This window comes from Oryx dammah, unplaced genomic scaffold (genome assembly GCF_014754425.2).
Source record: "Oryx dammah isolate SB20612 unplaced genomic scaffold, SCBI_Odam_1.1 HiC_scaffold_10, whole genome shotgun sequence".
NCBI lineage: Eukaryota > Metazoa > Chordata > Mammalia > Artiodactyla > Bovidae > Oryx > Oryx dammah.
The window spans coordinates 5,468,750-5,489,680 of NW_024070194.1; the positions used below are offsets into that span (position 1 = coordinate 5,468,750).

The window sequence follows — 20,931 nt, forward strand, 5'->3', positions numbered from 1 at the left end:
CCCACTGCTGCTTTTACAGTAACAGGCCGAGCCCCTCTTCTCTGAAAACCCTGCGTGACAAACGTCCCACCCACAGAGCGTGGGCAGAGCCAGCCTGTTACTCAGAGGTGAACGAGCGTGTTCTTGGCTTGCATGGGCTCTTTGGCCCCGTTAGCGTGCAGAGCAGAAGTTCCTAAGGAAACGAAACCCCTACAAACAGAAAACACTGCCTCTCTGAAGAAAGGACAAGAAAAACATCCCCTTGTTTTAATCACAAATTTCCAAAGGATGCATGAAATGTATGTTTGCCAACAGGTACTCAGTGTTCCCCTCAAGGAGGGTGGGACACGATTTAGAAAAACCCATGTAAACACAGTCAACAGGGCCAAGTGACTCACAGGTAGTGTTCATTTAAGAGCCAAAAGATAAGAGAGGCATGGGACGGCAGAGGCTGGGATGGAGTCATCCAAGAGAACTGGCTTGAGGTTCAAAACAAAACGAGACCCTGAGGTTCACAAGCTTCTCCAGCAAAAACGGCCAGAGTCCTCTCTCTCTCCTTCCTCCTTGGCAAGACCTTCTCTCAGAGAACCCATGCATGACACCAGACAGTGACCCGAAGGAAAGAGGATTCTGTTCAACAGCAGAGGAGGAACAGAAAAAAATTTCAAGAAGCCAATAGAAATGTATAATTTGATAAAAGCCATAAACTTTACATAAACTATAAACCCATGAAGTTCAAGAAATCCCAAGAGGAACATGAGGCAAACTCTGTCGAGGCACATCAAAATCAAACTGCCACATACCTGTATCAACATGGCTAGCTTTCAAAATTAAACTAAAGTGTTGGTGAGGATATGAAGCAGCTGAAACTCTTCCATACACTCTGGTGAGAATGCAAAATGGCCCAGCTGCTCTGTAAAACACCTCGCAGTTTCTGATAAAGTAGAGAATACACCTACCGTAAAACCAGGCAGCTTTACTTCTATGTGTTTATCCAAGATTAATGGACATATACACATTAACAGTCAAAATCTGGAAAGCCCCAAATGTCCTTCGGATGGTGAATGGAAAAAACAGCTCAGTAAGAATGTATAAACTATGGATACAGCAAAAATGTGGTGTCTCTCAAGAACATTATGATAGCTGAAAAAAATAAATCACAAAAGACTACATACTACATGATTCCCTTCATATGACATTTATATTCTGGAAAAAGCAAAGGCATAGTGAAAGAATGCAGATTAGTGGGTGACAGTGCCTGGTGACTGCCCTTGGCAGTCAGACCCCATGCTTTGAGTGAAGGCCTTCCAGAGGGCTTACTTTGAGAAAGAGGCAACCTTGGAAGACATATTTTGATCTCTGCTACAGGATGGCGGTAAAGAGAAAAAGATGGCCAGGGGAACACTGAGTCCCTGCAGCCAGCCAGGTCTAAATCCAGACTCTCCCTAGAGGTCCAGGGAGCCCTTTTCACTGCTTGGGCTCTTCTGAGTTGTGTCGTGCGACTGAGAGTGACCCAAGCGACAGAAGCTCTTTCACCAGGCAGGACGCTGTGCTGTCCACCCCCGTGCGTCAACACCCTCCATCACCTACCCGACAGCGAGATCCCTTCCGCGAGCCCATACGGAAGGTAGGCGAAGATGATCATCATGCCAAACTCCAAGGAAGGCGTCTTCCTCAAGTCAATGTGCTTTAGCACGTGAATGACAGCTGTCAAGGAAAAAGAACCCAAGGACCCTTATGGGTGATCTAGAGAAGTCACAGAACCACGGCCTTCCAAATAGAAAGGGTAAACACTGGATACAAAGATGTGGGAACACCCAAGGGAACCAGTGAAAAATATGTCATTATGGACTTTTTCCTCTGTAGGGAGGACTCTTGTTTTAAGGAAAGGAATCTGACAAAATACGGAAAGATGTAAATTCCTGAGATAAGCAACGGGGAACATTAAAGTCACCCAAGTCAATTCATTTGGAAATGCTGACTTGGAGGCCTGGGAGCAGCAGGGGCAGAGCTGGGCCGGCAGACAGCCTGAGCACAGCCCACCCTGCCAGCCCCGCTTCCAGGGCCGCATCCCTCTTCCACGCCTCCTCCTCCATCAAATGAGGTCACTACGGGGTTTCCAGAAGCGTGGGGATCAGTGCGCTGCTCTACTGTCGTTCGCAGGCCTTCATTAAGGCAGAGGCTCTCTCCCCTCCTCTACCCTTCTAAAGAAAGAGATAAATGCAGAGGAAAATACTGAACTGGAAAAAGTCTTTTCCATTCTGTTTATGGGTACAATATGAGAAGCTGTCAGCTGACTCAACAGCACCTTGAGACTTCTGGACGTAGGAACGGAAGGGAAAATTCAACAGGACGGCAGACACGCGTGCCTGTCTGAGGCAGAAGCAGCCCTTCTGGCCGTCTGCTAGACAGACTGCTCATGGAGGAAGGCCAGGTGGCCATCTCCCTGGCTCAGGCGCACACAGAAACAGTCTGGTGCCTGTTCCTGTCTTAAACATGGCATTTTCTACAGCAATAAAGGTGTCAGCGGCCTTAACAAGTTTCTTTGTTTCTCTGGCTGGAAGAGCTTGTGGGTTGTTAAGCCACAAAATCAGTGCGAATAACTTAGATGGAGCTCATTTTGAAAGCCTCTTTCCTGATTCATCCAAATAAATACTTTCAGTGGGGTAGAGATTTGCTCAATTTGACATTTTCAAAGGAAATTAATTTCCAATTTTCTTAACGTGAAAAGTGAGACAGCAGAAAATGACATTTATCTGAATGTGGTTTTCATACTCTGGGAACTGAGAAGACCCTAAAATCAGATCTGATATTCAACCATGTACATGTTTTTTAAGCTTTGAAAAGTGACATGCTACATTTCACAGGTTAAATTTTAAAATCCTTGAGTTTAAAGTGCTCTTCAAACCAAAACTAAGCATAAAAATCGTCCTTAAATATGACTTTAGACTACAATTGGTCCCCTTAAGGAACTGGAGAAAATGATGAGAGATGGATGTAATTAGGAATAATCGTTCCTGCCACGCATGTTCATCATATTAAAAGGATATCAATGCAGATATTAAGCCAGTGAGGGTGCCGAGTGCCGCGGAGCCAAAGAACATTTTGAGGAAGTAGCCAAGGGCTTGTAAAAACGTCTGCCACCCACTGACATCTGACATATTTTTTCTTGTTAAACCTTCAGCTGTGCTAGGAAATAAAAGAAAAAACACAAAGAAGTTAAAATGTTATAGACAAAGTTATCAGAAATTAACTTAGGACTCAAAACTTAACTTCTTGCTTAATCTCTCATTCACTCATTCTATCATTCAACCTGTTAGCCAAACATTTATTTGTTCACCTACTTTGTTCCAGGCACCGTGTTAGTTTCTAGGGGTTCGGAGATGAGAGCAGGTCCCTGCCCTAAGGGAGTCCTGTAGTCTAACAAGGGAGAAAAACAGATGGGGGCACTTTCCTGGTGGACCAGTGGCTAAGACTCCAAGCTCCCAATGCAGGGAACCCGGGTTTGATCCCTGGTCAGGGAACTAGATTCAACTAAGAGTTCTCACACCACAGGAGAGATCCCATGAATACAAACTAATACCCAGCACGGCCCAAAATAAGGCGACACAGATACACACACACACAGACGGGAACTAGGGCCATCTCAGTGTCAACTACAAGTAGGCGCTTGCCAAGGGCGTTTGCCATATGCCTCTGTGCGGACTGAGCCCTGTACTGCTGGCCGTCAACACACAACCCCTGCAGGGACTTCAGGGTGGACAGTGCACTCTGTGCTCCAGGGAAACTGGTGGAACAGGTCTTCAGATAGTTATCTACAGGAACTGACTGCATGGTCCCAGTCCTTGCATCTCCTCGTATCTAGAGCACTAAATGCCTTCATGATGACATCAGCTCCTCATGACTAGCAGAAAACCTTTTGTTAAGTAAGTGCTTGACTGCACTGAGTGCTCCCTTCACCAAAATCACATCAGCTGACCTTCCCCCCACGCCTCTCTTTTGAGTTTTCTTTTTTTCTTCCACTACCTCTTTGGAGTAGTTTCTCAGAGCTGGCTTAGGTGCCAGTCCTCATTTTGCTCCAAATAAAACTGAACTCGAAACTCTCAGGCTGTGCATCATTTTCAGTCATCAGGAAAGAGCAGAGGAAACACGTGGAGGCATCTAACTCAGACAGGTGGGGGTAGAAGCAGGCTCTTTATGACACACAGGCTGGGTTTCGGCTTAGGCTAAAGAAGAGTTAGCCAGGTGAAGAAATGAGGGAACGCACTCAGCAGAGGGAATGGCATGTGTGGAGGCACGGCGCCTCCAGGTACTAGCAGCACACAGGTGCTGTGCTATGCCTGGTCGCTCAGCTGTGTCCGACTCCGCGACCCCCATGGACTGTAGCCCGTCAGGCTCCTCTGTCCATGGGATTCTCCAGGCAAGAATACTGGAGTGGGTTGCCATGCCCTCCTCCAGGGGAATCTTACCAACCCAGGAATCGAACCCAGGTCTTTTGTGTTGCAGGCGGATTCATTACCGAACTCAGGTCTCTTGTGTTGCAGGCGGATTTATTACCATCTGAGCCGCCAGGGAAGCCCAGCAGCATGTTGCAATCACCCAGATGACTGGATAAAACACAGGAACAGGATGTGGGGGGAGGGGTCCATGGGGAGGACAATGTTAAGAGGTGAGGCCAGAGCAGCAGGCAGGGCGAGACTGTGAAAGGCTGTTGATGAACCCAGCTAAGGAGCCAGTCTTTCATCCGGAAGGCCCGGAGGAGTCACAGGGAGTGTTTTCAGGATGGAGTGGGGGTGGGGAGTGGGGCTCCTGTAAGATGCAAACCTGAAACTGAGGCTGCGGCATGAAGCCGGGTAGAATGGAGCCGCCTCAAGGAGACATGTCTGTGGGTAAGGCCCAGAGTGGGGATCGGAAGGCATTAGAAGGAAGAATGGAGAGGACTTTCCTCTCACTGTTAGACAGCAAAGTAAAACGTCAGCAGCCATTAAATGCAACTGTTGGTTTCATCCCCAAAGGTAAAACCATTTACCATTAAAATATTTATTCTCCTTAAGTATCTTCCTCCTGCTGATTACACCTTCTCTCAAGTCCATCCACTTCTCTCCCACCCTCCGCTATCATCCTCCAGTCCAGGCCTTCTGCCTCTCCGATCGTTGCATATAAACATTCTGCTCTTTCTAGGAGAACCCAACACTCAGGGGCCTGAATGATCCCTTGAAAATGCATATCTGATCAGGTTACTGTGTGTGTCAGTCATCCAGTCGAGTCCCACTCTTTGCAACCCCAAGGACTGTAGCCCACCATGTTCCTCTCTGTCCATGGGATTCCAGGCAAGAACACTGGAGTGATTGCCATTCTCTTCTCCAGGGGATCTTCCTGAACCAGGGATTGAACCTGGTCTCCTGCAATGCAGGGGTATTCTTTCCTGGTGAGCCGCCTGGGAAGCCCCGATCAGGTTATCAGCCCCATCAAACCCCATCCTCAGTTTCCTGCTGCGTTTAAGAGGAAACCCAGTCTGGCCCTGATCCTCCCACCACACCTCTCACCCCACCTCCTATTCAGGCTGGTCCCCACTGCCACCTCCCTGCAGGTCACCTGGTATTCTTCCTGGACTCCAGCCGACTCCGGTTTCTTCTCAGAACCCAGGGTCAGTGACCCTCCCCCAGGGACATCTGCCTTCACACAGGCCGGCCCACTTACAGGCTCTCCTGGTGCCTAACTTCCCCTGCACAGCACTCGGAACTAGTGAATCATCCCATGAGGACCCCGCCTGCACCCACCTTACTCGCTGCCGCGTGTCCACAGCCTCGGGCAGAACCCAGCACACAGAAGGTACTCAACAAACTTTTGGTGAATCAGTAAACAAAACAAAGACTTGTCTAGAGTAACATTCGGCCGCATTAATCAGTGTTTCATGAACTGGTATCGGTTTTTTTAAGAGTTTTTTTTTTTTTTTTAATTTTTATTTATTTTTGGCCGTGTGAGCAGGGACTCCTCTCTAGTTGCGGTGTGCGGGCTTCTCACTGCGTGGCTTCTCTTGCTGCAGAGCCTGGGCTCTAGGGTGAGTGGGCTTCAGCAGTTGCGGTGCATGGGCTGGAGTTGCCCTGCAGCTGGGAGATCTTCCCAGACCAGGGATTGAACCTGTGTTCAATCGGCAGGCGGAGTCTTGACCCCTGGACCCTCAGGGAAGTCTCGAGCTGGTATAATTTTTTGGTGGTGGCGGGGGGAGTTCTTTGTTTTGTTGGCTGTGCTGGGTCTTTGCTGCTGTGGGGCTCTTCTCTAGCTGCACTGAGCTGGGGCGGGCCCCCCGCTGTGGGGCATGGGCGTCTCAGTGCGGAACACAGGCTCTGGGGCGCACGGCCTCCCAGACCATGGATTGAACCTGTGTCTCCTGCACTGGCGGCACTTTCTTTACCACTGAGCCACTAGGGAAGCCCCACACTGGTATACCTTTAAAGCAGGATCATCTCAGGAATTCCCTGGCGGCCCAGTGGCCAGGACTCCGGGCTCTCACTGCTGAGGGCCTGGGGCTCGACCGCTGATCAGGGAACTAAAATCCCACAAGCTGTGTGGTACAGCCAAAAAGGATGTAACCTCAGATAACCTCAGCCTTTTGTGGTGATTCACAGCGCAATATAACATAGTAAAGGTTTTAAAAAGTCCTGAAAAAAAAGAAAACTAACTTTTCTCACATAAATGTTTTCCAAACTCACTCCAATCACCCCCATTGCTGTTCTTTACTAGCAGATCATGGGTTAACATCCCACCCAGGGGAACGCTGGGAACCAACAGAGTTCTTATTGGGGAAGTGCTCTTGAAGGCGAAGGGCACCTCCGGCCCTCAAATGGACCTGCGGATGACCTGAGTAGCGTCCCACCCTCACTCCATTTCATGACCACGGCTAGGACGCCTGCTGGTGTCACTGCTTTCTTTTCACAAAAAGGAGGCTGAGGTCCAAAGACAGAGGCTAATGGGTGAGGTCACAACAATGGTTAACAGCAGACCCCAGACCAAGGCCAGTGGTTCCTGAACTCAGGATGAATGCAGGGAGGATTCAGACCTCTTCTGGCCTGGAGACTTTGTGCTTTTAATTTTTCTTCAGGCCATGTTTCTCACACCTTAAAGAATAAACAATAGTACTGATTCAGGATCCATTTCATGAGCTTTAGCTGTAGCTGGAGACAACAAAAGGTTTCTACAGCAATTATTTCAAGAATAGACTGTCAGAGTAACAAATCAAAGCTAAAAATAATTTAATTAAGCTTAATGAAGAAAACAGAAGATACTTAGCTTTTCTGGCATTTATGAAAGTGAAAACATTAAAAAAACGGGGTAGTTCATTAACATCTTCAGTTACAAAGATAAATGGGTGATCATCAGATCACTTTGAAAACAGTCATTTATGAAGTATACACTTAAAAACAAGATGTGATTCTTCCTTGTAACCAAGGAAAGCTGACAACACCTCCCTCCTATACGGCAAACACAAGGCAGGCCTGCCACAGCCCCCTCTCCCCTACCTCCCTCTTCTACCTGAAAATGCCAACGGGCTCACAGGATAACTGATCTGAGTGAGAGAGGCTGACTTAGGTCAGTGACGCCCGCCCCAGCCTGTGTACCAGCATTAGAGGAGGTGAAGGCTGGAAAATGCACGTGGCCCATGGATCCAATTTTGGGAACTGTCATCAGAGGTGATCCTGGCCTTCAAAAGCACTTTTCCAGAAAGAATGTGTGGCTAGTTACAGTAACTCCATCCTTTCTCATTTAAAAAAAGAAAGTATCTCCTAAGCTTTGGCCTTTTTTTGTGGCAAAGAGACCTGGAAAAGCTCAGAACTAAGATTCAGGAAATCGAGAGATTTAGGGGAAAAAAAATCATACATAAATCAGTTGAGTTTAGCTCCTAATCTATAAAAATAACTCCTGATGTCACCTCCAACTTAGGCAAAATTCTTTTTTTATAAAAAGTTATTCATTCATGGCTGTGTCGGGTCTCAGCTGTGGCACACGGGCTCTCTGCTGCGGTGCATGTGCTCCTTAGTATGTGGGATCTTGGTTCCCTGACCAGGGATTGAACCCACGTGTCCTGCACGGGAAGGTGGATCCTTAACTACCAGACCGGGGAAGCCCCCCGGCAAATCCCTTTATCACAATGTTCAAATGCACAGCCAGGACACAAGATAAAAGTAAGACCCGAAAGCTAAGAAATTTTCAAAGCAGATCTTAAAAAAAAAAATTATTGCCATCAGATTATTTTTTAAAGGTCTTACAGCATGATATACGATGCTCTCCTAATAAAGCTATAAAAAGTTTTAAGAGAAACATAAAAAACCCAACAATGGGGAACTGGTCAAAGAGAGCACGGTAAATCCATAGAAGGAACACTCTACAACTGATAAAATGATGTTATAGAAGACTATTTTATCAACTCTGCTCAATGGAAACGTTACAATACAGTATATTCCCATCTAAATAAAATACATGTATATATCTACCAAACTGTCAACTGTAATTATCTCTTGGGCATTACAATGCATGTATTGTTTTCTTTTTTCTTCTTCCTTTTGGAGTTTTCTAAATTTTATATGCAGAATATATGTATTATTTTAGAATATATACATATATTTTTGTTTTAAGGTCTGGTGAGCCCCTCTTTCAATTAAACAACATTTGGTTAAGTTCTTCCTGCAAAAGGAGGACAAAAAGGGACAAACAAGAAACAGCAGCTGGGGGACAGGAGGAGAAGATGAAAGGGTCTCACATTAGTTGACGGCAGATGCTTCTGTTCTTAAAAAATATTTATTTATTTATTTATGGCTGCATTGGGTCTTAGCTTCTCTCTAGCTGTGGTGTGTGGGCACACAGGCTTTGTTACCCTGTGGCATGTGGGATCTTAGTTCCCCAATCAGGAATCAAACCCGCATCCCCTGTGTTGGAAGGCAGACTCTTAACCACTGGACCACCAGGGAATCCCCTAATGGCAGATGCTTTTTTACCTAGTCAACTCCCAGATCAAATCCTACGCTGAGGCATTATCACCCTCACTTTAATACTGAGACACCAGTGGCTCAAAGAGGTGAAAGAGCTGACCCAGGGTCAAACAGCTATGAGTAGCCATCACTGGAACTTGAACCCAGGTCAGTCTGACTCCAAGATCTGGGCTCTTTCCACTATAAAAATATTCTTTTATTCCAACACAATAATTGTGAATGTAGTCTGTAACGAGGCTTTTAAGAAAACCAGAGTGGTTATGCTTTGCATGGAATCCCACAGCAAAGAAAGCAAGTCCAAAATCAGAGAAAGGAGAAGCTCCTCTCTAACAGAACACATAGCGGCCCCTCAAACGCTCCTCGCTCGTCTCTGACGCCCGCTCTGACGGCCGCTCTGTCTGTGCCTTCTCTGTTTTCTGGCAGAACCATGGGGCCCTCCTGGCAGGACCTGTTAACAAACACCACAGCTGCAGAGTGCAAGGGCAAGGAAACAGCCCTGCATCCAAGAAATGCATCTGAGATGAACTCAGACTAACTTCCTTTGCCCAAGGACTTAAAAAAAAAATTTATTATTATTTATTTGGCTATGCTGGGTCTTAGGTGTGGCATCCAGAATCTTCAGTTAGCGCATGTGGGATCTAGTTCCCTTGACCAGGGACTGAACCCAGGCCTCCTGCCTTGGAAGCAAGGAGTCTTAGCCACTGGACCACCAGGGAAGTACGCACAGTGACTTCCTGACATTTCATGATACACCTTTAATTTCTCAGCTACTGTCAACATGGGCAGTAATACCAATGAGCAACTGAAAAAGACCCACAGTTTCCAAAGCAGCCTTCACACTAGAGCAGCTTAAGGCAGGATGTCCATCAGTATCATTAACTTATCTTACGGCGGCAAAAAGGAGGGTGCCCTGCACCAGCTCACAAGTGGGAGAACAGGGCCTCTGCTGACTGCTTTCGTCTGGAATAATCCTGTCCAAATACTGATCCCTCAACTGGCTGCTCAGCTCTCCTCCGGGGACTCACCCCAGACCTACTGAATCAGGAGCTCTGAGGGTGCCGCCTGGCAATGCGACATTTAATAAGCACCCCAGTGATGTTGATGACAAGCTGGGCTTAATTTAAAAGCACTGCTAAGGACTTCCCTGGCAGTCCAGTGGTTCAGACTCTGTGCTTTCAATGCAGAAGGCAGGGGTTCAATCCCTGGTCGGGGAGCTAAGATTCCCTATGCTGTGTGGCCCAGCCTAAATAAATAAAAGCACTGCTAACAGGTAGATCCTACAGGGCCGATTCTCCTCTAACCACCCTGGGCCTTGACAATATTCCTGAGGCACATCAAGGTTTGTCGGGACAGAAGGATGGACAAGCGGTAAACCAATCACCCACAGGACAAGCAGCTGTACACGCAGCTGCACGGGGATATCTGCCGTCTTATATGAGGCCCTTTAGTTCCGTCGCTTGAAGAAAGCACACTTACTTGGTCAGGACAATGGAGACTGCGTCATTGAGAATGCTCTCTCCAAACACCAGCATGTTGAGCACTGGATCCACATGAAGGGCGTTGAAAATAGCAATAGTGGCCACTGGATCAACAGCGGAAATCAGGGAGCCAAATGCAAAACTGTCAAGAAGAGAAAAGGAAGGGGCAACTCTGTAATGCTTAACCCCTGGTCCAGAGAGTAAAACAAAGTCAAAGACTATCTAGTGTAACATAACAGGACACCCTGTAGCTGAAGGAACTACGGAAGATGGTGTCTTGTTTTCCACTTAAAATACCTGCTTATTGACACTGCGGGTGGAGCAGTGAAAGGCCCACTCTACAGGGAGCTGTTAGGAATGGCCTGGTTTTCCACCACAAGTACCGAGACTTCATCTTGAGCAGTGACGGAGGGAAGGCTTCGGCTTAGACACATGACGGACATCCCAGCCTTCCTGGTCAGGGCAGCTGGAGCCAAGATGCCCAAAGGGCCCATGTGCTCCTGGGTCTGACCTGTGCTTTGCCCCTTGTCACCAGGCCACCGGAGTGCCATCTGTGACTGTTGCCAGCCTCCACTCAGATTTGCAACATCTAAGGAAGTGCTGGAAGTCAGCAGCACCTCCAGCGTGCTCCAGGGGCTGGGCAGCTTGGGTAGCAGACATCAAAACCAGGACTGCCTCTCACCAGGCCAGTGCGCTCACCCCAGCACCCGTGAAGGCCTAATTCCTCCAACACACACGCATTAATTGCCTAGTATGTTTCAAGCCCTGAGGCTAATAATAACAACAGCAAATACGTATGTGGTACTTACCATGTCCCAGGCACAGTTCTAAGCGCTTTACAGATAGTGACTCAATAATCCACACAGCAACCGTGTGAAACCGGTTTGCATCTCATACTGCCCCGCTTACACAGGAGAAAACTGAGGGACAGTGAGGTTAAGGAACCTGCCCAGGAGGATCCAAACAAAGGCCAGCTGACTTGCAGCGGGGGACCTCACCCACTGCGCTGGACACCGATGCCCGGAGGCCGAGACCAGCTCAGGAAACGGCCAGTGCTACACAGGAAGTCAGGGTGATGAGAGAGGAACGTGGCAGGATGGTGTGGGTGGGGACCACTTAGATTGGGTGGTCAGGAAAGGCCTCTCTGAAGAGATGAGGATTACTGAAACAAGGGCCTACGTGACAAGAAGCAGGTGGCCAAGCCAAGGCACTGGGGGCAGTGACCAGAGTAAGCCCCCATGGAGGCGGAGCAAGCTTGGTTGCCTGAGAGGCAAAACAGTGAGCCTGGCAGCAGTGTAGTGAACCAGAGTGGCTGGAGATGTGGAGGCTGGGAGGGAGGCAGGCCAGGTCACCCCTGGGGGCTGCCTAAGGAACTGGGACGATTATCCTCTCACCCATTTGTCTTTTTCCCCTGAGAGTTCTTGCAAGCCTTCGATTCCCTCAAAAGGCTACACCTGGCACTGTTTTCCTGCAGCTGTCATGGGACACGTCTCAGGTAGAGATGTGAGCCAGAGCCCATCCACCTACTTCCCATCCTCCCTTCTGGGAGGGAAGAGGGGCTACTTGGCCTGGGGACCAGGGTGTGCTGTCCCCTGGATGTCCCCAGCAGCTTCCATGATCATCCAGCTCTGAGCTCAGGGAGAGGGGTGCTGGAGGAGGGGACTCCTGGCTGCCTGGCCAGCTCCAGAGCTCTTCATAAATCAATAACCTGGCCTTCTGGTTTTCATGACAGTGCCCTGGGACACTCTCAGCTCAGACTGCAGTTCGCAGACTTGCCCTGTCCCCACAGACGGTCATGCACTTTGCGAGCTGTGACCTTACCTCTCGCCTGCTGGGAGGTACCATGTTTTAGTCATGGGTGTTCTCAGGGTCGGTGCTGCTATTTGGGGAAGGCAGGCAGGCAGGAGGGAGGGAGAGGGGATTCCACCAACCTGGAAGGCTGTGACCTGCTGGTGGCTGGCCTTGAGGCCCTCGCTCTGAAACCCACAGAGATTCTCGCTTTTAGTCCCACTCTCCTCACCCATAGCACATAAAAGGGGCCTTGAAGGAAGACGAGCGTCTAAAAAATACATCTTGGGGACTTCCTTGGTGGTCCAGTGGTTAGGACTCCTCGATTTCACTGAAGAGGCCTGAGTTCAATCTCTGGTTGGGGAACTAAGATTCTGAAAGCAGTGAGTTGCAGCCAAAATTTTAAAAAAGGAAAAGTACATCCCGAAGTGGGGTGGGGACCTGGGAGCCATGGCGGGTCGTGCGTCAGGCACTGACTTTGTGTGGCTCGGCCGGCCCCTCCTCACGCCTCTCAGGGAGCACCCACAGCCCCAGATCCAGTGACCTTCGATTTTCCTTTGTGGAGCCCAGCCCCCTCCACTCTCCAGCTGTGGAGCTGTACGGGGTGCGAGGAGTAGGCAGGGGACCCAGGCCTGGTCAGAGGACCATCACCAGGCATTTTGACAGGTCACTGGGCATCAGGCTGGCCCTTCTGGCAGGGGCAGCTGAAGTGAGGGGCTCCGTGAGCCCGGAGCCTCTGGTGCTGCCGAGCGGGGTGAGCACGCCCGTGGTGAGGCTGGCCAGGGAAAGGCTGAGCTAAGACAGTGAGAGGGGGGGTCCTGGACACCAGGTCCCCAGAGGCTATCGTGCAGGGAGCCGTGACTCTGGGGACACTTAAGTTCTGTGAGTCAACAAACTCCTTTTTTTTTTTTGCTAAAATGAGTTTGTGCCGGGTTTCAGTTGCACTAAAGAGGACTGACTGCTGCTCTTTCTAACAGTCCCCGTGGCATCCTGACCTGGAAATCGAAGAGCAGAAATGAGAAGACAGACTGATGACTGGACAGAGGGATGGAGAGATGGCAAGACCTGTGTTAGAGCAAATCTAGCTAAACCGTGACTGTGGAATCCAGGGGGTCGTGTGCACACTGCGCCTCCCCTTCCTGTGTGTCTGACATTCCTGTAAGAAGTCAGGGCGACGCGCTCGGCACAAACACAGTACATGTGGCTTTGGTTGTGAATCTAAACTAGGGCACACTGTTTCTGACAGAGAGCACGGAAAGGCTGAACTACGAGCTGTCTGGATCACAGAGGGCTCTGCCTCTGAGCGGCCACTGAACCTTCCCCTCAGCTGCTCCACTTCACACCTTACGACCCAGTCTGTCAAAGGCCAGGAGCCGGAAGTTCAACTGAACAATGCATTTTCTTGAGTCTGTTGTCCCTGAAGATAGCAAGCTCCACAAAACAGAAAGAAAATGGACTGGGGTGGTGAAATAATACAGCGTGTATCTACGAGGGAACTAGCTTTCTGGTAGAAACACCCATAAAGTAAAATCTTCTGTGCAACAAAGTTATTTTCATGTTTTCTACAGTGCAGAGGTCCATGCTTGACCTGCATGGTGTTTTAAACTGGATTAAGTTGTCAACATTTAAAACTGGAAATATTCCCTATTAAAATCTAGAAACTTGGCCTCTTTTGAATTAAACAATTAGGTACCTGGTCATTCTGGGCCCTCGTTTCTACACAGTAATTACTATTTGCAGCTAAGAGGTGGCGGTCCCCTTCAGACAGTGGGCTCCCTGGTTCACCACCATCACCAGCTCTAGACACACACCTGGCCAGCTTCCTTCTGTGAAGGGTTCTGCCAGGCCCTGCAGCTGTGTGGTTTACAACTGCTGGCTAATTTCCCCCTCCCACCCCCGCAATCTGTGCGACAGTCACTTTCTAACAGGAAAGGAAGTGTCTGCCCACGGAGAAACTCCACCTGGGTCTTACTCTGCTTGTCTAAGGGCCAGTTCTTTCATTTCTTGCTTTCTGAACATCCCATCCACCGGTTCCATGCAATTTCACGAGGATCTATCAGGCGTTTTTTGTGTCTCTAATCAGCTGTCCCTGAAGAGGCTGAAGGACTGAACGCTGTGACATCTGCCTTCACAGCCACTGGGTTTTGAGCGTTTCTTTTCAGTTGCAAGATACCTACAAAATACAGACCGGCAGTTCTGCTCTGCTTCCGGCTCCCTGTGAAACAAGAATGCATCTTTCCCTACTTGTTTATATATCGAGACTATCTTACAACAAAAGCTTTGAAATCTATCTCCTTGGAGAGAAAACAAGATTGGACTTGATGTTATTGAAGGCACATTTCTCATGAAGAGGGCTCCAAGGTGCTGCTGTAAAGGCTGTAAGCTCCCGCTGGTCCAGTGAAAGGGACCCCGGCTGAGCACTGGGTCCGACTTCCAAGCGCCCCATCCAGGCCAGAGGACAGAAACCAGTGTTCTTGGCAGAGAAACAGAGATGGGCTGCAGACTCACTGGCTGTCTCAGCGAGGGGAAACCAGGTCACACTCTGTGTGTGCACTTTTTTAGCACTAGATCTGGTACCTTCCAAGAGACAGCTGCCTAGGTTGCCTCCTGCTAAGCCGATTATGGAAATTCCTGGATTGGGCTCCTAGACAGCAGCTCTGAGTGTCCGATGGAGTAGCTTCAGCCTGGGGAGGGTGCCCACAAGAGGCCCCGGCCCTGTTGGCTTCCACCACCCCCTCCCAGCTCCCTTAGTGGGAATCCCAGAGTAAAGGCTGACACCTCACCCCTGACTCCATCCCCAACCTGTCAAGGAGACAAGTTTCCATTATGGCCACTGAAAAGCTTTAGAAATGAGCTGCAGGCGATCTTTAATAATAAAAGGACAAATGTGTAGCCTGCAGGGTGTGTGTGTGTGTGTGTGTGACGGGGCCAGTTAATGACCCAAGAGTTATTCCCTTGAAGGCGGAAACTAAATCATTCCCATCAGCAACTCTCTGACTGGAGATCTTCAAAATTCTTCAAGATAGATTTGATTCATTTTGGAGATACACATTAATTCAGAATAGATTCTACAGCAGAAATCGTCAGCCAAACCACGAGACACAATAGAGAAGTCAGGAATCAATACGAAGAAAACTTTCCCCAGTAAAAAAGTATAGCCACATGGGTGTTACAGGATGAAAGGTTTACCTGTCTGTCATGTTGAGTTTAGAGATTACATCAGCCTGTAAAATAAAACACACAAACACACAGACACACACAAAAAAAACCCCTGGAGAACAGCCAAGAAGATTAAAATGTCCATTAGTATTTTATTACAGACTAATAAGGACATTAATCTTCAGTCCCCAAACCACTTGAAAAATACAGAAAACTCCTAAGTTTTAGTTTAGGCATGCATCTGATCATCATACGTCAAAAGTATGACAGAGAATGCTACATTTGTCAAGCCAAATTAACTAGTTTTCTTCTCTAAAGTTTATTCCCCTCTGATGCTGGAAGCTGAGCAATGAAGGCTGCATGACAGACAGATTCATTCTGGTGCCATCGAGGCAGTGGTAAAGGTGAAAATCAGACGGAGCCATCAAAAGAAGCAAATACATCTGTCACACATAAAAGAAATCTGCCAGTCAGCCCAAGCTGCATTCGCAGAACTGGGGCCGACAAACTTTCTACAACTGACCGTGTTGGAAAGAACTGGGACATGCCATAGACATGAACAAGGCAAAGTCACAGATACTACCTTCCTAGGCAGGTCAGAATTAATTCAAATTAATTTGAACTCAAGATACAAAGCACTCAATTGATGACACTGAGAACTGCTTTAGCAATGGTGGAGAATCCAGGGAAAATAATTCTACAGGACAGTTTGGAATGGAGTGAACACATTCACAACCATTTTTGACTTTTAAAATGCAAATTTTTATGAAACAGAAATTTAACTTTGCTTCAGTCTGATAACATAATTGATATTGTTATAATTTGAAGATCTTGATGGTATACATTCTGTTTTATTTTTAGGTATTCCAACTTAAGACAATATTGGTTTGCAAATATAATCAAATAATTTGGGGGATTATAGAAAAGATTCACTCAATTCCAGACAGCAAAGCTTCTCGAGGACGCTGAGAAACCACTTGAGCATGCCTTTACTGTGCCAGTTTGACTCTGGATTTCTTGGCAGAAGAGCATTTACCTCGACTGGAAACCCAGGTCCCATCAGGTGTCGCTACCCCACTTCCCTGCATGAGCTCTAAGAATGTAAGGTTTTCAAGGTTTTTCAAAGATATTTTCCTTACCTGACCCAGAAAGTAAATTCCTCCACCTACTACAAAAGCAGAAATTGCTGTACCAAAAACAGCAAATAGGGTGATGGAACCAATATTTTGAAAGAAATTACCCTGTTTGAAAGAGCAGAGATGAGAGAAATGATTAGAAAAGCTCGGTGAAGTCACGGACCCCACAACTGGCCCTCCTTCTCTGCTTGAATCTCTGTAAAGGGCACCGCCACCTCGCAGGTGGGCAAGCTGGAAACCTGGGCACCTCCCTCACCCCCACCTGCAGTGCAGAGCCAGTCCCGCGGCACCTGCCTTCCCCACGTCACTCACGTCTCTCTGTTTGTCTCCACTGCCCCTGCCAGTGGCCATCATCTCTCCCCTGGACTACTGCACAGCTTCTGTTTATAATAAGTCTCAACCATCCCTGGCCTTGCCCTCTGCTCTTCAAGGGCTTCCAGAATGATCTTTGCAAAAGATCAATCTGACAGTGCTGCCTTCATTCTGACCCCCGTTTCCACTGAAAACACACATAAAACGCAACCAAAGCCTGGATGGTTCGATCCCTTCAAAGTCTCCAACTCCCCCTGTGTTCTCTGGGTTTCCAGTCACACTGGTAGCTTTTTTTCCCTAATTTTTTTTATCTGGCTGTGCCAGGTCTTAGCTGCCGCACAAGGGATCTTTGATCTCCGTTGTGGCACACAGGATCTTTAGTTGCAGCATGTGGGATCTAGTTCTCTGACCAAGGGACGGAACCTGGGCCCCCTGTGCTGGGAGATCGGGATCTGAGCCCCGGGGCCACCAGGGAAGTCTCCTCACTGGGAGCTTTTTGTTCTTCAAATACATCGTCATACTCTCTGGGCTTGGACCACTCTTCCTTCCCCTCTGCCTAGTGAACTTTCCTCATCCAAAGACTTAAGGACATTTTTTACTTTCCCTGAGGGAAGCCTTCTCTGATCCCTCTGCCAAGTCAGATCGCAGCCTATATTCCTGATGCACAACACCTCTTCTCCTGGTAGCACTTGATGCAGCTGAAATGTGACATTTACTTACGTCATTACCTGACTGCTATCTGTCCTTCCCACTAGGCTGCAGGCTCGGGGGGCGGGGGGCAATGGCCACATCTGCTCTGGTACTACATAGTCACTGGCATATGCCTGTCAGATGGATGATGCCCAGTGAACAGGTACTGAAGAAATTAACTGTATTTCATGTCTGATCAAAGTCCAAAGTCTATATAACAATAATCTTTTCAATTAATTAAGAAGAGGTACATTACTATAAAGAATATCAAGAGAACAGGTTATACTATCAGAAACTCCTTTTTGCTGTCCACGTCTTTTAAGCAATTTTATTCCACTCTATTAGTGAAACTGCAGAAGGCAATGGCACTCCACTCCAATACTCCTGCCTGGAAAATCCCACGGACAGAGGAGCCTGGTGGGCTGCAGTCCATGGGGTTGCGAAGAATTGGACACAACTGAGCGACTTCACTTTCACTTTTCACTTTCATGCATTGGAGAAGGAAATGGCAGCCCACTCCAGTGTTTTTGCCTGGAGAATCCCAGGGACAGGGGAGCCTGGTAGGCTGCCGTCTATGGGGTCACACAGAGTCGGACACGGCTGAAGCAACTTAGCAGCAGCAGCAGCAGCAGCAGCAGCATTAGTGAAATAGAGTGAAATAAATATGACGAATATATTCCCATCCATACTTTACAGCATTTAAGAGAAAATATCTGAGTCCAAGCAGCAGTAACATCTTTCACATATCCATTAAAGTTAAGAAAAAGAAGCTGTTTATTAGAATCCTGTGGACTCTACTTAGGGACAAGGCCAGGGAATCTTGATGGCCTTTGACTGTGGGCCTGAGCAAGGAATCCCCTTTTTTTTTTTCAGTCAGAAATTGTCAAGCCACAGACAAAAGGAACTGATACTTTTTTTCTGGCCACATCATGCAGCTTGTGGGATCTTAGTTCTCTGGCGGGGGACTGAGCCTGGTCCTTGGCAGTGACAGCACCGAGTCCTAACAGCCGGACTGATAGTTTAAATCTAACTTCAACAGACTGTGCTCACTCCACACCAAGAGCCCACTAAGCCCATCTCCTTCAGGAAGTATCTTTGCTTCATTTTTTGCAATTTTGATTTGGCTGCCCACGATCTGACATTCAATTATTTTGGCATATCAATCTTTAGCACACAAAGAACTTTAAAATAACTTAAGGCAAACATAATGATTGGGTTCTTTCCTAAACAAGACTTTCATCTACGAGTTTTTCTTTGCAAAGAGCTGTTTTTTTTTGTTTTTTTGTTTTTTTTTAAGAACAGATTACACTAACTCTTGGTCTGTTTGTATGTGTTTAGTTGCTAAGTCATGTCTAACTCTGTGACCCCATGGACTGCAGCACCCCAGGCTTCCCTGTCCTTCACTATCTTCCGGAGTTTGCTCAAATTCATGTCCACTGAGTCGATGATGTCATCCAGCCATTTCATTTTGTGTCACCCCCTTCTCCTCTGGTCCTTAATCTTTCCCAGCATCAGGGTCTTTTCCTGGTGCTTTTCTGGTGGCTCAGATGGTAAAGAATCCACCTGCAAAGCAGGAGACCCAGGTTCAATCCCTGGGTCAGGAAGATCCTCTGGAGAAGGGAATGGGTACCCAATCCAGTATTCTTGCCTGGAGAATTCCATGGACAGAGGAGCCTGGCATGCTATGGTCCATGGGACAGAGAAGCCTGGTGGGTTACTGTCCACATGGCTGCAAAAAGTCAGAAATGACTGAGCAACTAACACTTTTGTATGTTTACAAGGATCTAATTCTGCTATAACTTATGTCGTTGGCTAATATTAATCTGGATATTGAAAATTTACCAAAATTCAATTTACCCCACTATAGAAACTTCCCTTTGCTACATATGGCAAATTCTGCTTCTTTCTGATATAATTAATGTTCTATTCTTTATATGATACTAATAATTCAAAGAACCAAATAGCTGCCTACCTAATGCATATCAACCAATGATAATTGTATGGAAATTTTTAGTCCAAACCCAAATTCACACCAGCAAATACAGCAATATTAAAATAAAACAAAGTCAACTTCCTGTTCTTTAGGGAAAAGTGCAGGCAGTGGACAGAAGTCTCTAAATTCACACTTTCAACTCACATTAGTCCCTTTCATATAAACTGTCACATTTTCCGCTGGAAAGTCATCTTCAAAGAAGTTTTCCCTCAAGAAACTGTTTTCCTCAAATTTTGAGTAAGTTTATTTCCCTCTACTCCAAAAAAATGAAAAGATAAACCTTTACATGTGCTAATGTAATAACCAGTCTCAGGTTTTAAGTCAGACAATCATTTTCGGGAGTTCCGGTTCAGTGGTTAGGACTCCATGTCTCACTGCCGAGGGTTCCGGTTCAACCCCTGGTCGGGAAACTAAAATCCCACACACCCAGCAGCACACTAAAAAGAATATAATATGCACAGCGCTTTCTTCAGTACTGTTGTGAAGTATTTTCACATTCTGCTCTCAGTTCTTCCAAGATTTGTCCACAAAATTAAAGAGTAAAAGACACTGACCTTCAAATCCTTCTTGCTTGTTTTTCTAACAATTATCTGATGTCAGTTTTATAAGATATAGGATTTTTTTAAATGTTAAATTTCTTTCTTTTTTTTCTTTTGGTTAATACACAGTAAAATGGTAACTAAAAAAATCTGTACTGAACATCTTAATTTTGCTTTACTATTCAGGAGGAAAACTAAAGATTTAATTTGTATGTTTTTACCAAAACTCTCATGACAAATTTAATTCTCAAGTTTATGTTATAAACATTATTTATTTGTTATTTATTTTTAATTGGAGTATAATTGCTTTACAATGTTGTGTCAGTTTCTGCTGAACAAAGTGAAACAGCTATATGTATAAATATATCCCCTATTAAATTCTTATTAATAAGAACATTGCCTAGAGGCTCTGATTCTTTTTGATTTCCTGGATTGAAGCTCACCAGGCTCCTCTGTCTATAGGATTTCCCAGGCAAGAATACGGGACTGGGTTGCCATTTCCTTCTCCAAATAATTAGTCAGGTTATAACAGATAATACAAGAAGCACTACCAATTATTTAATGTGGTGAGTGGTGAGTTGCTGACATTATTTCATCTAATGTAAATCGCAAAGCAACCTAGGAGGTAGGGTTTTGGGGATCTTTTTGTTTGTTATTTTAAAATTTCTACTCTACTCAAAACGGGGCACCCCCCGTGGCTCAGCAGCACAGAATCCACCTGCGATGCAGGAGCCTCAGGAGCCACGGGTTTGATCCCTGGGTCAGGATTATCTCCTGGAGGAGATCTCCAGGACAACCACCCGCTCCAGCATTCTTGCCTGGAGAATCCCATGGACAGAGGAGCCTGGCGGGCTACAGGCCACAGGATCG

At 47.0% G+C, this 20,931-nt stretch overlaps 1 protein-coding gene across 1 annotated transcript in view; it reads right to left on the bottom strand.

Moving 5' to 3' along the window:
• Window positions 1–20,931, bottom strand: part of SLC9A8 (solute carrier family 9 member A8) — a 74,921-nt gene that overhangs the window by 22,272 nt on the left and 31,718 nt on the right. Inside the window, exons 6-10 of the mRNA XM_040248171.1 lie at window positions 16,531–16,632; window positions 15,422–15,456; window positions 10,443–10,586; window positions 3,030–3,168; window positions 1,570–1,675 (exon numbers count right to left, since the gene is read on the bottom strand). Coding sequence (XP_040104105.1) covers window positions 1,570–1,675; window positions 3,030–3,168; window positions 10,443–10,586; window positions 15,422–15,456; window positions 16,531–16,632 — 526 coding nt within the window. The remainder of the gene's footprint in view (window positions 1–1,569; window positions 1,676–3,029; window positions 3,169–10,442; window positions 10,587–15,421; window positions 15,457–16,530; window positions 16,633–20,931) is intronic.